Source organism: Typopeltis vanoorti, chromosome 25 (genome assembly GCF_054136105.1).
Source record: "Typopeltis vanoorti isolate ZY-2024b chromosome 25, IOZ_Tvanoo_1.0, whole genome shotgun sequence".
Taxonomy (NCBI): domain Eukaryota; kingdom Metazoa; phylum Arthropoda; class Arachnida; order Uropygi; family Thelyphonidae; genus Typopeltis; species Typopeltis vanoorti.
The window spans coordinates 64011210-64030270 of NC_143573.1; the positions used below are offsets into that span (position 1 = coordinate 64011210).

General features: G+C 35.9%; 1 protein-coding gene across 1 annotated transcript in view; it reads left to right on the top strand.

Annotated features, from left to right (window-relative positions):
• Positions 1–12142, top strand: part of LOC150092802 (uncharacterized) — a 102432-nt gene extending 90290 nt beyond the window's left edge. Inside the window, exons 2-3 of the mRNA XM_090414283.1 lie at positions 9006–10024; positions 10805–12142. Coding sequence (XP_090270409.1) covers positions 9006–10024; positions 10805–12142 — 2357 coding nt within the window. The remainder of the gene's footprint in view (positions 1–9005; positions 10025–10804) is intronic.
• Positions 12143–19061: the final 6919 nt, after the last annotated feature.

The following is a 19061-nucleotide window of genomic DNA, read 5'->3' on the forward strand; positions in this document are numbered from 1 at the left end:
GTAGACGTACTTTTCATTATTATAGATTTAAATTAACGGAAAAAATTCTTTATTAAGGAAGGCCTTTGCAATGGAACATGGTTAGTTGCATGTAAATTAGACATCCTGGTTTTTTTTCTTTGTTATTATTATTTCTTACAAAAGACATACAAAGAAATGTCATAACTCCACCGAGGTTAAATCTGAACAAGGTGGTAACAGAATTCCTGTTTGTTCATCACGGTCTTCATTTCCTGTAAGATTAACTAAACAAACGATTACTAAATTATATTTGAACAAACGCAATAAATGCACGGAATCTATGTGGGAATCAGGATTTGAACGAAGGTCAAAATGAAGCATTTTCAAAATGCTCAGAGACGGAACATAACTTGTGAATTAGTAAGACCCTTTTATAAACCAACCAATAGGATAGTGGATGATCTGATAATGCCGAGTGTTGTCTGGTACTTTCTACTTATTTATATAAGAAGGAATGCAGCTTTTTCTTAAAGTCCCACTTTGATGCTTCTTCATTATGATAATTTCTCACGAAGTGCATAGAAGGGTTGCACATCCTTGTCATCAGATGTATCACCTTAATTTACCAGATTATCAATCCACTCACGTATATTGATACCTTCGATTTCTTCCGTGGTACGTCTTTCTCATCACGGTCTTCATTTTCTTTATCTTCCACAAGAATGCATCTTTACGAAGCTCCATCTCACGAACATTAATATCTCTTAAATGCTCTTGCACATACCATTTGTAAACTGCTTCTTCAAGGATTTTAGCTGAGAAGAATCTACGCTTTAAGTACAGTGTAGATTCTTCTCAGATTCTTTTATGCTTTAAGTACAGTGTAGAAGAATCTACACTGTACTTAAAGCATACGCCTTTAGTTTATATTTAGCGTTACGTATGTCCATCACAGTTTGTTTTTAAATTCATACTCGCCACGTAACAAACGCGCGAGATCCTGTCACCTCTGTGGCAGACGCAGACGCATGGCAGACACAACTGTCTGCAATTTCTGCATATGTGCTAGTTTCTTAGAAACGCTTAAAGCCATTCATTTCCTCTTAGCATTATTACTGTGTCTGGAAGCCAACCTTAATTGAAATTTAATAAAATTCGGATAAATATAAGAAATCCACTGTACTTCTGCCTTCATAGCCTTTTAACAGCTCAGCAATAGTCCAAAGGCTACCCACAGATTACAAAGGACACGTTTTGAAATTAACACAAAACTTCTTTAAAATATTTGCTCCCTCTCAGTTTAACTCCACTCATAAGAGTCAGAACAAAATAAATGTTTATCATATCAAATCTCTTTTTATTGAAACTTTTTATTTACGATGAACACTGCTTATAGTCCTTATAAGGACTGGCTTAAAGAGGACAATGTAGGGATAAGGTGTTATTGAGCTATTAAAGCTCTGACCATGGCTGGAGGGTAACAGTAATAGCCGAGCCTCAGTTAGAACTTCATTGGCTACAGCATTGCCATCCATTACCATCCAAGAGTATTGTGTGCTAGATGCGGTGATTAAGCATATTATTAATCACCGCATCTCACGGTCGATCCCTTCCTTCCAACCATATCAAATCTCCGTATCCTTATAAGGACTGGCTTAAAGGGGCGAAGCAAGAATGCTTTTCATCTTCCCTGTTATCTGTAGAGGACAGTGTAGGGATAAGGTGTTATTGAGCAATTAAAGCTCTGATCATGGCAGGAGGGTAACAGCAATAGCCGAGCCTCAGTTAGAACTTCATTGGCTACAGCATTGCCATCCATTACCCTCCAAGGGTATTGGATTGAATGAATCAATCACCACATCTCACGGTCGATTGTTCCTTCTTTCAGTTCGGCACCCATTTCCTTATATTAGTCCTTATAAGGACTGGCTTAAAGGGGCGAAGCAAGAATGCTTTTCATCTTCCCCGTTATCTGTAGAGGACAGTGTAGGGATAAGGTGTTATTGAGCAATTAAAGCTCTGATCATGGCAGGAGGGTAACAGCAATAGCCGAGCCTCAGTTAGAACTTCATAGGCTACAGCATTGTCATCCAATACCCTCCTAGGGTATTGGATTGAATGAATCAATCACCGCATCTCACGGTCGATATACTAGTATTATTTCTAATATAGTAATAATATATTAATAAATACTAACTGTATTAATAAATTCATAATAATTAATAATATTTTATCATCAATATTAATTAAAAAATAAAGTTTTGTTAATGATATTATACTTTCTAATATATTATTAATACATTATTTATTAATATTAATTAGTATCAATATTAATAATAGACTGTATTAATGTATCGTTGCAGTATTCGACATCCAATTTTTAATTATTGTTGTAAATTATTTGGAGAATTGTTGCTCATCAGAGATTTGATAAAGATTATGCAGATGTTAATGAAACATAATAAATACACAGTCATCCACCAGATCACTAATATATATTATACAATCATTAATATTAAACGAAGCTCACGTTTCCAGTTCAATATGTTTTTATTATATGATTAGCCCAACTCCAGGGACATTTATGAAGATAACATCAGTCAAAAGCATGCGATCCGAACATAATAATCACATTAATTCGTGAATTAAAAAAGGAGTAAGTCATATCACTTGAGAAAGGGAAAACAGAACAACCAAAAAGAATAAATGGAGACGTTTTCAAAGGAAAAATACAATTCACCACAGAACACGATAGAAAAATAGACAGAAGAGAAAGAAATCAGCATTTAAGTGGGTGAAATGAGCTTGACTGCATAATAAAAAGAAACAGTGCATAACAAATGCCTAAAAATAATTATTTCGGATTATTCTTCAAATGAGCGTAAAATTCAGACACCAATGACAAAAGAAATGTATCCTTAACAGTCACATTATGAAGATAGAAATTTGTGTGATCAGAATGCAAAACAGTGCGTTGCAATAAGGTTACATCAGTCTCAATTGCTATGAGAGCGGAAAGAAGAATGCATTTATTTCTTCTTTATTTTCTGGTTGCCAAGGTTGCATGCTAATACCAGATTGGTAGGTAGTTGGAGACGGATTCAAGTGTAGAAACAAGGCTGAAGACATCATCACAGTTCGACGCATGCGCACATTAGAAAGACAAAAAGTAGGTCATTTCTGACTGATGTTTAATTTGTTCGAATTTCATTAAGTATTTTATTTCGAAAACCGAATTCTTCCTGTGGAGAAAAAGGAAACTAGGAGACAATGTGTACAAAGCACATCCGTAAGACGTAATTTGCCAATAACGAGGTTCAGTACACGATACATAATGAAGCGTGACATCTGTTTAAGTGCACTGACAAATAAATTCTTTTGCTGAATCATGGAAACAGATAGTTGGCTCCGAGCCAAAAGTCTTCTATGTATCTTTAGCTTGTGGATTTTGAACAAGTTACATAATAACTGTTTGGTTTGGTAACATGCAAATATTTAATTTGCGAGATTATTTATTTCCTCTTAACATTAGAATTTGATTTGCAGGACACCAGCCTCCTGAAGAACACGATAAAATATAGAAAATCTCCACCACAAGTAGATTTTTTTAATGTAACTCTTACCGAGAAAGATCGTTATAGAACTATACATTTGAACCATAGGGCTAAGAATTTTTTATTAATTTTTATAGATAGATATTTATAGATAAAAATATTTTTAAGAATTAACCAGCCTTTTGTATGCTGGCGATCAAATTATTTTTGCTGAAAATGAAGACTAATTACAGAAATATCTACACGTGTTGGACAAAACAATAGAACAGTACGGCATGAAAATCTCAATAAATAAAACGAAATCAATAGCATCTCAAGGTAAAGAAATTAGAAGATGCAAACTAGTCATCCACAACAAAGTAATAGAACAAATGAACAAATTTAAATATCTAGGGAATTACATAAGCCCCAATGGAGAAATCGACATTGCATATAAAAAGCAAAAATTTCTAGCCGTCATTGGAAGTAAATAGATGTCTAGAACAATTCCAATAAAACTATATAAAATAATAAGCAAACCAATTCTGAAATATGGCAGTGAAACATGGACTTGGGGAGAACGAGATAAAGATAAGAAATGACGAAATAAGAAAACAATTACCCATAATTAACATAACAGAAGATATCACAAACTATAGAAAGAACTGGAAAAACCACGTAGAAAGAATGAATGAGAACAGATGGCCGAATAGTGCCTGAAATATAAACCAAAGGGACACTGAGCGAGACGAAGATCCAGGTGGAGATAGGCAGAAGACCTTTTAAACCCTTGAAAACGCCACAGGCAAATAATTGTCTACCACGCGAAGCCAAGAAGAAGAAGATTAATTTTTATAAATTTTTGGAATTTTTTAAATTCTCTTTTTACGTAATCCAGAAACGCTGTTTCGCTTAGAACTTTTTCAAACCAATTCAAAGCCTCCAATAAGCGAGGTGAATCTCAGCTGATTACAGTTTATTTAGTGTTGATTACATTATAATAATGAGTCGCAAAAATTGCTGGTTATTGTCCGCCATATTGTAACTCATCCTACACTAACATCTGCAATTAGCCATCCATAATATCTCTCACTTAGATAAAGAGTAGTATTTAATTCATTATCCTGTTGCCAAGCAACATTTAGATGACCCAAACCCTGCAATTTCGGTTAATATGTATGCATAACATTAAGGGAGTGCAGTCGGACTGGTTAGGGCGGCGATAGTAGTAGTTGCTTAAATTTTAAGACGCTCCGAATTTTTCTTGATGTTTGGGAGGGGTCTCTAAACTCAATTAAGAGGACAACAAACAGAAAGAGAGAGAGAGAGACTTTGTTCGGCGTCCTGGTTATCTTGATGACCTCTTACGGCTAGGAGTGTATTATTTTCTCAGACTTCTGTGTGTGTGTCCTATATACGTGATCTCAACTGATGATGGCATCCCTATAAGTTAGCGAGATCACGGAACACCTTAATATGCATATAAACAAATAAACTATTGATGAAACAGAATTTTAAACAGGTAAGTTTACTGCTTACCTATTTAAATTTATAGCTCAGACTGCATACCTCATACTTCTTCCCCATGTTGTCATGTCTGTATCTAATTAAAACGAGTGGTTCACTTTTCAAGATTTTGACGTCTTTCTTTCGTGATAAATTGCTAATAAAGTCATTTTATGGTTTACAAAAAACTCTAATTTAGGTGTTAAATACATAGTGGTCTGTAATATTTCAATATTTTGAAAACTCTAACAGTTTTGTATTACGGCAATTATCTAAATAAGTTATAAGATAAGCTCACATTAGATGCTGTTAGCCTTGAAAAGGCGAGTTTTTTTTTTTTTTTTTTTTGAGAGTAAAAAATAAATCGATCGACATCTTATTATACTAGTAGCTATCAGGAAACCTGAAAAATTCTCCCCTTTGCATACTAAATGATATTCTCAGTGACAACCGTAAGTTCACAATGGTATTTATTTATGTTTTCGACTGCGAAACAAACTATTGCTTCTTAAGGTTTCTTTACAAGTCTTTTTCTTTCTTTTAGTGTTCTGATTACAAGTTCTATAAAACCTAGACAAGGTACATGTTGGCAAGTATCCCGAAAGAGGAAGTGACCTTCCTCTTTCGGGATACTGCATTGCTAAAAAAAATTGCTAAAAAAAAATTTGCTAAAAAAAAAACCAAAGCAAATAAGACTGCATGATGTCCCTAAATCGCATGTGTTCTGTGGCTGATTTGCCTGTATTACATTGATAAAAAAAAAACGCCTTTCAGTGAAAAAATAAAAAACAAATCTAGGCATAACTCACCACCAGTTACAAAATCTTTCTAATGCAATATTTTTCTCATATTATGACGGAAATCAAACCTGAATCTTTTGACCTAAAGATCTTAGGTCACTGCTGACTCTACGAAGATGCTGATAGGCATAAGAAGTTCTTTTCTGGAATGTAAAAGCTATGAATAAAAGTGGTATAAAGATCATCAAAGGTTTCTCTGTTCTTTATAACTCAGCGGATATAGGAACGATCGTCAGATTTTATTCTGGGTACTCCGACTTTTTTTTAATTCTCGGTGACCTCAGTGCAAGGAGGACGGGTTTGAAGTGGAGTAAACGCATGATTCAAAATGCTTTTTACAGTCATGGATAAGGCGAAACTATAAAAGAAACAAAATAACTTACGTGAACCTTTGAAACATCACGAATCTCAAGCACGATGTCCGCAAATAATCAGCATTCTTAACGCAAACTCCCCAGTGGCAAAATTAATAAAATAAAATAAATCTGTCTTAGCATAGTTGCTCAAGTAATCTTAGCCTGCCCTATTTCTCTATAAATGAAAGTTTTAAAGTGGGTTTCTGTTAAGTTTCGATGTGATCATTCATAACAAAACGCATCTGATTAATCTGTTGTTGGTGTTCTAAGACAGATGATGCTATTTGCAAAGAGGAACGCGATATCGGGAACAAGAGGCGGGTGTCATTCACCGGCTACCAGAACGCCATATGCTCCTAAAACAACGAGGTTGGGCTGGTGTTTAATACCTGCTTACAGTAATGATAAATGACCAATCTGTGTACGATTAGCAACACATTTCTAAGAATTGCTTCATTTATTAATCGGAGATTCTGTAGTCGCTGAGTGTCGCTACATATTCAGCCATTTTAGTTTACTTCTGAGTTTGCTTTTTTTTACAAACAACAATCATTTAGTTTCTTCCCATTTTTTCCATTGGTTCAATTAGTTTCTTCCCGTTTCGTTCATTATATTAATTTTTTTGCTTATGTTTCAATATTCTTTTGCATTTATCCAATTTTACTTGTAAAATGCAAGCGAACACAACGCAAAGATATCTTTATAAAATAAAAAGGCTTTATTTCTCTGATGATTAAGGAAGCATAATGCATCCATGTTTCCATAGCAACAATTAAATTTACTTAAGTATGTCAGATAATCTGATGTGCGGTTTTCTTTCCTCTTTTTGGAAATTTAATGTCCTTACGATCGTATTATTTCCTTATGTAAGTTATTGTCGAGAACCAAATACGATACACAATAACATTTACCCTTTAATGTTATCGCTCTTAGTGCTGAAGGTCTAATGTTTTGCATTCATAATATAAATACTATTTTTTTTATAATATTATATCTATAATACAAAGTATACTTAAATATAAAAGAAAAAAATCTTAGATCAATTATCAAGATAGTGTATAGGATTCGAAATAGAGAGTCAATTTTTTTTTTTTTTTTTTTTTTCACGGTACGGGAGAGCATCACGTACCTTTTAAGGAATTGCTTAGAAGAGCTCCCAATGAACTAATTTACGTGCGATGCCGCAGGTTGTGTGTTAAGAAATCCCATCAAGTAACATTAGATTTGTATCCTCGTCATGTCGACCTATATGGATAAGATTCAAATGAGTCATATAATAACTTTTTATTGCTGTGCAGTGGTTTGTTTTTCGTAGTAAATTAAACATAATAGCAGTATAGGCCGTGTGACAATCATAATTCATACATATCATTTTTATCAAATACTTTGTGACATTTCATGTATTGCAATGAAATAAATATCTATTACCGCGTTACAGAGGAGCTTGGGTCGTATCCCTGTCTGAATGAAGGATATTTCGGTCTTTTTCACTTAAGGCTAAGTTATCTGGTCTTAGACAAAGGCGACAGAATTTTCGCCCAAGAATTGACTTCTCCTAACTTTAGTTACATTGATAATTCTATACAACCAGCCTTGCCAATCCACTAAAAATTGAAATCTTTCTTGTATTTCACTTTAATGTTTCTTTGTAACAGTTTCTTCCCCATAAAGTTCATCACGCGTGAGTTTAAAATTGAATCGCTTGTTAGATATCATCATATTGTTAACTCAACAATGGACCATTGTCGTTTCTAGCTAATCAGTTTCACCAACAGATTATTCCTTTGTGAATTGTTTTTGTAGCAATAAACAGAGTAAAAAGAAGAATTTAAAATAATTTTAGCATTCCGAAATAAAATTGCATTTTCTTTGTGTTGTTTTTTTTCTGATATACATTTAAATATCACCTTTCTGAATTAAACATGAAGGTAACACGAACTCTAATAGGTCGGCAAATGCTTGTTTGAATACGGGGTCACAGTCTTAATGATAACAGAGATTATTCTAGAACACTGTCATTAGCTAGACTGTTAAGGGATAGGAATGCAAGTAGGTTATCCGTGTTCATGGCGGGCACTTCATTCTGATAACACTTCCATTCAGATGACCTCCCATAAAGAAATTGAGAAGCAACCTGACGTGATCTGTCTCTAAACGCGTGAAAAACGATTAATAAATTATCATTAAGCCGACGTCCCCTATAGGTTTGAATAATTTAACAATATTCAATGTAGCTCGTTTATCTGTGGAGAAAATAATAAAACATGTGGAACGAATTCATTAAAACTTTTTGCTTGCAGTTTATAGCTATTGCACGTCAAATACGTTGAGTTATCTTTAAATTTACAAGTTGAATTAAAGGATGGACAAATTTGTTCTCCTTTAATCCCCAATAAATAAATTTTTTTTGATGAATTTGCTTTTCAACAAATACAATGAATTCCGTCAATTATGACAAAGCAATTTTAAGAAATAATTGATCTAAAATCATTGGTTAACATAAGAGAACTATAGTATAGTGATATGAAATAATTAAAGGTGTATTATATTTGATTTAGAATTCTAAATAAATATTAAAATATTTAAAATAATATTCATAATATAAGATAAAAATATAAGTTACATAATATTTTTAGGAGAAATAAAGCAAATTATTTTGAATAAAATACATAAAAGCAGTATATAAGCATCATACCGTTCAAACTATAATGAAAACATTTTGACCATTGTTATTATTACTTAAGATTTAATCTAAAATTAAATAATTATATTTTATGAAATGTACCTTATTAATTAAATTAAAATAACATAATTAAATTTTATTAATGATTACTTTATTATAATTTCAGACGTCTTTCTCTACGAGGATGAGAAGTCTCCAAGACACCTGGCCACAGCAGAGATCGTCGCAACCCAAACGGCTCTACCTACAGTGACAGTGCGAGGTTTCTTGAATTTTCGGACTACGGTTGACGGTACTGTGATTGTCTTTACTCCGGCATCGGAAGCAGTAGATCCTGTGACGAAGCCATCAAGCCAACCACTGCAGTCCACGAAGTCGATCATTCACAGCAATGCCCTCGACTCCAGTGAGGGCTCCGAAATCCAGGACCTTGCCTACACACAAGCACCGAGTCACGACAATGTAAATTTATTGAAAACCGGCGAGGAACTCGAACGCGAAGCCCAGAGAGCTAAAGATTCTTTTAGGCACATCTCGGATAACGTAGTACTGCCCTCTTCTGTCATCGACAGGTCCAGGGCGGAAAATCACGTGACTTCCACAGCGGCTCAATATCCGACGGGACTAGTGACCGTATTGGGTGGCACTCAAGTCGCCGAGGGGAGGACCACCGTGTTTGAAACTAAGGTTATAGGCACGTACATCGATGGGAAGTATGCTCAAATACTTCAGAGTACTTCCCGAATTCTGTACCAAGCGACCAATCCAAGTATCTCCACAACTAAAGTGCAGTCACCGACTACAGTTGCCAAATCTCAGCACGTGAGTGAACTTCAGCCTACTACTACTAAAATTCTGGAAACTACTTCGACTCCAACGCAGGCACCAGAGCCGACTAAAGAAGTGCGACCTTCTGAGCGTAAGAAAGACGAAACTCTTGTCACCAATACGGTTCTTCAGTCATCTTTTCGTCTGCCAGAATCCTATCTGGAGAGATCAAGCCATCCTACTCAATCTCTGGATAGAGTTCGCACCACCACAACTCATTTCGGTTCGAACATGAACAAGATCGAGCCCTCCCTGACCAGGCCATCTGACGAAGACAATACCGTACTGTCTGCTCAAAGAAATAGAAGGCCGTCTTCGCGAATTCGATTTGTTCATCCGCCTCGGCCATCTCAGACGGTAGGAAGGAGTTTTTTTTGTTACTGATTTTAAATATTTAAACCAAAATTACTAATTTCAACAAAATTCAGTTTTCATTAATTATTGCTATCCAATAATATTTTTCTTGTTAAACAATATTACCCCAATGTACTAAATGCTTCCTTGGTTTAATAAATTCAAGTACGAACAAAATAAATAATTACTCTAAACATATATATTTTAAAAAAAAATATTTTTGTCAGTGACTAAAGGTACAGTGTTAAGAATAATGAAATTTACTAAATAATAATAATTTATGATTTGTTTTACTCGTACGAGACCAGTCGACACTTCTGCGCATGTCTGAAGGCGAATCCATTTCTATAATAGGGTAATCAATGCGTTTCGTGGGATGAGTATTTATTATTAGCTTTCTTTTATGAAAATTCTAGTTTCTTAAGTGGTAACTGTTTTGCCTGTACGACAGTTGGAAATTGTTACGTATAAAGTACGTGATTTCGCGTGTTGGTAACGAATTCGTACATTGCCTTATCCCTTTCTCCCCTTGAACAAGAATTGACTCTTCTTGGCACATTACCAGCCGAGGGTCTCGCATCTGTGGTCGGACAGTACTGTAAAATTCAGGAAGTACAATTTTTTCGATGAAAGTGTTCAATTACTTGAATCATAAGCATTGAATGCATTATTTCCCAACAATTTTCGTTTAGTTTATTCAATAACTTCGTTCCAAAGTTCATTGGAGCTGCACTTTCTTTACGTTTTATCTCAATGTCTCTAATGGTAACACTTTACTTGCAGGTCCGACTAAATCGTTTCAAAGTGAAACTCACGCTTCGCCAAGACTCCACTGACTCGACAGACAGTACACCAACTACGGAGGAAGAGGAGCTCGAAGAGGAGCAAGAGCAGCTAGCACAGCATCACCATCTTCCGAAAGACGAGGAGACAACCAGCGAGGAAGAAAATCCATTCATATCCGTAGATCCAGCGCGCGTCGTCTACGAATTAGCGACCATCACCAGCGAGGTCACGATTCACGTCGGCAGACGGAAATCGGTACGCACCCTCACCATCACCACCACTGTTCCCAGAACGCTCGAACCTTCAGAGGTCGCTTCGAACGGCATTCTGGACACCACGGAAAGCGCATCCGTTAACAACCCTTTCACGGAAAGCATCGCAGGGGAGGAAGAAACGCCAGTGCTGGTCATCTCTCGCACCTACTCGACTACCGAACGTTCGCTGAGGACCTCCTTGGTCCCCGTCTTCGACGGACAAACGACTTCTATGCATACAGTGACGGAGAGCTTCATAATAAGGAAAATAATCACCGCCTATAAGACTCTTCCCCCAGGAGATTTGACAGTGTTGGATTCGGAGTCCGAATCGGAGATCGGTACCACCCCCGAACACGGAAGTCACCTTCAGACGTCCCTTCTGCACGGAGTGGTTCCTCTTCCCCCATCGCCTCATCAGCAGTTGCTACAAACTCCGCTTCCGCAAGAACAGATTGTTCAGAGCACCCCTCACGTGCCTATCTCCAGCACGGGGACTATCCCCCCTGAAATAGCCAATCCTTTGTTGTCGTTAGGAGCAGCACTGTCTAACAACCCTTTGGCTGCGGTTTACTTAGGGCTGCAACAACTGAACCGGCAGGTGACGCTGTACTCAACAATCACTAAAACGTCATCATATGTTACGACTGATACTGTGTACAATACAAAAGTTGTACGCTTCTACGACGGACGTTCGACCAGATTTCGCACCCTCTCCGAATCCATCTCCACCACAGTGAAGACACTGACCACAACCTCCACTGTTGTAGAGCCTTACATCAACACCCAAGCTTTGCAACAACAGCAGCAATGGCAACAACTCATTGCTACTCAGCTACCTCGACCTTTAGCACCTCCACCACAATACAGCACGGTGACCTCCATCTACACCACCGTTACCACAGCAACAAGTCTCAGCACAAGGATCTACACCCTCATTTACAACGCGTTCAGTACTAAATATCGTACTGTTACCAGCAGCAGTCTTTATCCGACTACCGTAACCGTGACCAGCACAAAAGAAGTACCGTTGTCACCTACGGCACCACCCGGACCGTATCCATTCCCGTATCCAGCTTGAGATAAGTGCTCCAATCAAACCACGCAATCGCACCCATATCGTCGTATTCAAATACAACAGTTCTGTTCCCAACAATGCATGGTTACCATGACTACCGTTGATTCTGTGTACATCACTTTCAAGTCATGATCAAAACAACAATGGTTCCAACCATAGCTCTTGGGTGATTTCTGTTTATAAGATGAACAGTCAGCAAGATTTTATGACTCAGGAAATGTGGCTGTTTGTAAGATAGAGTGAATATTTTTGTATCTCATGCTTTCTTTTTTTCTGTACATGAAAGAAACAAAGCATCGCAACGAATGACACATTATTTCCATTAAGTTTGTGGTAAAGTTTAATTTACAGTGCTCAGAGATGTCGATTTAACTTTTCTTTAATGCTTCGAGAAAATATCTCCTACTGGATCAAATTACTTCCCTCTGTCTCTCTCTCGAGATGTATCTAACTTATTTTGTCCCCAGGGATAGGATAAAATAAATTTAGATAACACTGATGTTGTAAATAAAAGATGTAATTCCTATTCACAGTGAACTATTAGCTACGGAAATACATTCTTTTATTTATAATAAATAAAAGACTTTTTAACACTATTATGTATTATTTATGTATCCGTTACACCATTGTTTTGTTAGCGATTTCCAACAATTGAAGTTTTCGTAGTTATGGTAACATATTGCTCACAAGGTGGCGCTTGACGCAATAGTACTATTCTTTACGTGCTTTACATAATTATATTATCATGGTTGTGGACATGCAAAAAAGAGAAGTGAATCGTTCTAGTTTTTTATTTTCCTAGAAAATGGGATGTCAGTAGTGTCATCCACTTTTCCTACATTATTCTTACACGTATGATCCAGTTATTCTCAAAGGTATCCCGAACCAAAAAATAACTAATGTTACACCGCATTGCTAATTACACTTTAGAAAGTTAGGTCAACGAACCTCAACGCGCTTGCACTAGATTTTTGGGGTTAGCTATGAAAAATGGGGTCATATGGTAGTGTGGAGGTTAGTTAGTGTCCCGTTTGTAAGGAGCCATGATGGTATATTATAACAGTTAGGACTAAGTAAACCTGTGTTTAACGCCAAATAACGATCGTGTTTTACTAGGACATGTCTCTAGGATAAGTAAATTATTAATCAAGCAGTTTGCGTTGTGCTTAAGACAGCTGTTTTGGCATGTGTGTAATGCTGCTACCTTACCTTTTTTCTAGTTCACTTTAATTATTTTAAAATTTTGATTTTAATTTCATCTCTCTCTCTGTGTGTGTGTGTGTGTCATCTCTTCCCTTCTCTTTTCTAAAATCTTTCCTTCTTCGCGGATATTTACATTTTTCTGTCTCTTTATTTGTTTTGTTCCTACAAAACAAACTAATTGTTCCTACCTCGTTTTTTTTTGGTTAAAATTCGATTTATAGAAAAATATCATTTTTTTTACTTATACCAAATAAGTCCAAAGGAAAAAGTCTTCTTGTGTTTTTTTTTATTTATTTATAAATATCTTTTTTTTTTTAAAATTCAGAGTAAGTAACCAATCATTATTTATTCTCGAAAATATTCAATTAGCGAATTTTAATAACTATTTTTTATGCGAATGGCATCTACCAAAGGTAAACCTATGATACGTGTAATACTCTGGATGAGCTTAATATCATATAATCCGGGACTCTTTTTAAAGAAACCAAGCGTAGAACTTTTTCAAGCCATTTCAGATCTCCACTAAACCGGTTTATGGTTCCACACCGGGCCATTGATCCATAAAAATGCTATTTATTCGGGTAACAAGCAGACTGGACGAGTTTTTTTTTCTTTCCCTTTTATTTTTGTACTATTTTGAACTTATGACTTTTATATTGTTCTCTGGAATATATTTTGGAATTATTGATAAGTTTTGATTCTTTTTGATACATTTGGCCAATATGCACAGCGTAAATCAAGAATAAAAACTCAGAGATTTATTGCAAATTTTAGCAAGTAAATGAAATATTCAAGAGAACATGCGATGAATTAGTTTTCATAAAATCCCTGAAAAATCGATTAACCAAAACTAATAGACACTTTTTTCAGGCGATTCGGGTACCTTTTCAGTTTTCATGGATTAGTCAAATCCCACTTTTATTCTAGATCTATTTTGTCTTTTCTTCTCTTTTATTTTATACTCATCATTCAAGTAAGGATGATAAAGATTGTCCTGGGTATAAAGTTCTTTACATTTCACTTCCTTTTATTTTCTTTTAATGCTACTTTAGTACTGCATATTTAATTAATTCTTTCACTGTATAAATATACGATTACTCTAACATACCTTCATGAATTCGAAATCTTACAAGGACTGGCTTAAAGGGGTGAAGCAAGAATGCTTTCATCTTCCCCGTTATCTGTAGAGGACAGTGTAGGGATAAGGTGTTATTGATCTATTAAAGCTCTGATCATGGCAGGAGGGTAACAGCAATAGCCGAGCCTCACTTAGAACTTCTTTGGCTACAGCATTGCCATCCATTACCCTCCAAGGGTATTAATTAATCACCGACTGTTTAAATAAAGGTGAACTCAAAAAAATTCGGACGATCTCTAGGCAACTCCATAGTGGGCGAAAGACCGTCCATAGCTCAGTGTTGGTTCCACTCAGTGATGGGCTCCCCCACCACCGAGCAGAACCGCTCAAATTCCGAAGAAAATCATTCACCGACAAAGCCCCTCAGCGGGCCGTGCTGGAGAACGCTTTCCCCGGAGACTCAAATTGCTCCCTTAAGGCAAAAAACCTTAAGAGAGCGAACTCAAAACTCTCGCATCACCACCGAGCAGAACCGCTCAAATTCCGAAGAAAAGCATTCACCGACAAAGCCCCTCAGCAGGCCGTGCTGGAGAACGCTTTCCCCGGAGACTCAAATTGTTCCCTTAAGGCAAAAACTTTAAAAGAGCCAACTCAAACTCTCAAATCGCTGCGCCTCAGGGGGTAACAGCAACAGCCGAACTTCAGTTAAACTTCATTGGTACAGCATTGCCATCCATTACCCTCCAAGGGTATCAATCACAGCATCTCACGGTCGATTAACCTGCATCTCCTGAATTCGAAATCCTTATAAGGACTGGCTTAAAGGGGCGAAGCAAGAATGCTTTTTATCTTCCCCGTTATCTATAGAGGACAGTGTAGGGATAAGGTGCTATTGAGCTATTAAAGCTCTGAACATGGCAGAAGGGTAACAGCAATAGCTGCGCCTCAGATAGAGCTTCATTGGCTACAGCATTGCCATCCATTACCATCCAAGGGTATTATTAAATAGTTCTTAAGTTCTTAAAAGAACTGGGCGATGGACTGAGTCCTTGATTCTTTATCCCGTCATCTGAATGAAGTAAATCTGTGTGGATGGAGTGTTATTGAGCTAAAAAGCTCTTAGTCATGGCTGGGTAACGGCAATAGCCGAACCTCAGTTGAAACTTCATTGGCTACAGCATTGCCATTTGTTACCCTGGAAGTCCTAAAAATATAGCCGAACCTCAGTTAAACTTCATTGGCTACAGCATTGCCATTTGTTACCCTGGAAGTCCTAAAAAGAATTTTTTCAAATTCTGTATTATTAATCAACACATCTCACGGTCGATTAACCTCTCCTGAATTCGAAATTGATGATATATCTATTTATACAATTATATAATCAATAAGAAAAAGGTGTATTGGTTTCTGTCAGAGAAATTCCGAAATTTTATTGAATTTTCTTCATGTTTTAAATAAATTATATCATATTTTTTATAATTTCATTAATTTTAAAAAAAATATGGCTGTAGATTTATTATTATTATTTAATAGTTTTAAAAATTAAATGTTTGAAGCAATAATAATGAACATTTATATCTAAAAAAGAAAAATATTTATTATTATTGCTTCAAACTTTATGAAAAATCATTAGTAGTTTTCTTTAATTCTTAGTTTTAAACATATTATTTTGACTTTTAACTTTATTATAATCTTTTATTATGGTTTTAATAGCTTAGTTTATGACTAAGCTATTAGTTATAAACTATTATCATTCCTCTCGTAATACTTCTGTTTTTATCACTTTTTCCCTTTAATTTTAATGTGTCTGTTTATTACATATAATGCTTCCTGTTCCCTTGGCTTATTTACGTATTCCTTGTTTTATTAATGAAAAGCTGATGGCATTTCTTCTTCTTCGCATTAAAATCAGATTAATGAAATGTCGGTACCATTTTTTTATTTATTTTATTTTATTTAATTGATTGGATGTGACGTTTGCCACGGCACTTGTCCGCACGAAGGAAGACTTCCTGGTATCGAATCTAGTCTGCGACTAGAAGAAATTTTTCTAAACCTTTTTTCGACCGGTTCCCGAGTTAGTCGATCTCTGGCACGGGAAAGCGGGTTTTTTCTCTCCCGGAAACTCGGGTTTTTCGTCCCGTAAACTCAAGTAAATCGACCGTAGTGAACCTACATTATTTCAGACATTAAATACGAGTGTTAGGGTTAGGGACCACGAGATGGCGGCACTTGTTGAGCCGTCTCTCTTCACTGCGTGCCGCTTAATTAGTGATAGCCTTGGGCCATCTATCTGTGATTGGGTACCAGTGGAGATTGAACTGCCCACTCAGTCTTCAAAAGTTAGATAGGGCTAAACGGCCTCGCCTACTCCCTATGTACGGGAATAAAAAGCCGTTAGCTAATTTTTATTATATTATATTATTTTTTTTATTAATTATTATTATTATTATTTTATTTATTTATTTTTATTATTATTTTTTTTTGCGGAGCAATGTCTTCTCCTACCCACCCTCATTCTGTACCTGTTTGATCTGTTAATAGCTAAGATTAGTTACATTTTCTAATGTATGCAATTTCATATTATATCTAGACTTAATGGAAATTTCAATTTAATATAAATAAAATATTTTATTAATATGCTATTAATATTGTTAATGAAATATATTGTTTCAATTTCTAGTTTTATCTTGGATATTTCATACGCAATAATATTTAATGTTATTCGTTATTGTTAACATTCTTTAATGTTAGCACCTTTCTATTGTATTTTTTCCCCTTTTTACTTTGTTGCTCAAGGAGCCAACTCCTAACAATGCAACCTCAAACATTGACCAGTGCTGCCATCTTTACCAAAACTACAAAATTGTATAAATCAGCCCAAAACAGCGAAATAATGAAACTAGGTCGTTAATGAGTACAATAAAATTTCTCAAAGACAAATAGTAAGCTCCGAATATTTCTTTGAATATTACTGTAGATATATTCGCCTTTGGGATGAGAACTGAATGTCATAAGTGCGATTTTTTACTACCTTTCACAAACAACCGACTACCAATGTATTAGAGCTGCCTATTTATGGTATTCTAAGAGTCCTCTAGTGCTTTGATCTCGGATCCCTCTCGTTTTTCGGGGTTTGTCCCATGAAAATTATGCCACTATATCTGAAATATGTACACTTCGTATATTTGCGTATCTAATAATGTTAAGCTTGTCTGAAAAATTGGGTCTGAATAGACAAATAATGGATGATGGAGATGTGCTTCAGCCATGATTAGAAAATACCGACAGATCGCAGATATAAACATGACAGAATGAGAAATGATGATACAGAACAAGCAGATGAAGTGCTGGTCATCGTTAAGACGAGCAAAACAAAAATACAAAGACGAAACAAGTCTTCGAATAAATGGATGGAGTGAATGAACTCCACAATACAGCCTTTGCTCTACTTCACAGGCCTCAGTATTTATTCGCGATGTCTGAACATTTAAAGCAGATTATTATTATCATTATTTGTTTTCCCTTGAGAAAAACTAACCGACAGTATTCAAATAAACTGGCATCGCGCTCATAAACTCGGTCAAGGATTTTATGTTTCGTTTTTTATTCTGTGTTTGAAAACTGAATGCGAACAACGAATTTTAAAATTGATTTAAAAATTAAGAAATTCATTTGCAAAAAAAAAATGAATTTTAAACATTGAATTAAGATGAATTTTAATCTGTAGGAGGAAGTACACAACTTAATTTGGAGAAATAAATTAAAATGCATTTCGAATTTAATTTAAAAAAAATTGAAAATAATCTATTTGCAATTACTTTTAGTCATTCAAGAATAACTGAAGTTTGAATTTTACATGTTAGTTATAGCTACCCTATTTGAAAAAGAATTGATCGATGTACAATATATATTGTATGTGTATAAACAGTTATACAAAGTAAACAACTATATAATCCTCTAAATATTTATGTAATCATCCCTATATCATTGCATGTAAATGTCAGGCTGCTAACTAGTAATACTAAACTGAATCCTACTCAAGCGACAGCTCCAGCATAAAAGTCTTACTAAGAAGATGTTGTATGGCACATTTTATGAAATTCCGAATTATATTCCAATTATTATTATTTTTTGGTTAGATGGGTAAAGCAAGAATGCTTTTCATATTCCCCGTTATCTGTAGTAAAAAAATGTATGGATAGGGTAATATAGGGCTATAAGCTCTGATCATTGCAGGAGGGTAACAGCAATAGCCGAGCCTCAGTTAAAATTTCACTTGGTACAGCGCCATCCATTACCCTCCCTGGGCATCCATTTTAGTCGCCTCGTACGACATGCATGGGATACAGTAGGATTAATAAGTAAAGCCACCTCTAAAAATTAAGACGATCCCGGACCACTCCCTACGATTAACCGAAAGACCGTCCAACTCAGCGTTGGTTCCACTCAGTGACGGGCTGCCCCACCACTGAGCATAACCGCTTATATTCCGGGGAAGAGCATCCACCGACAAGGCCTCTCACGGGCCATGCCGAAGAACGCCCACCCCAGAGACTCAAAATGCTCTCTCAGGCAAATCCCCACTCCGAAATCTAGGCCCCCCCCGCCTCACCGGGAGCAAAATTCCGGAAGAAACCT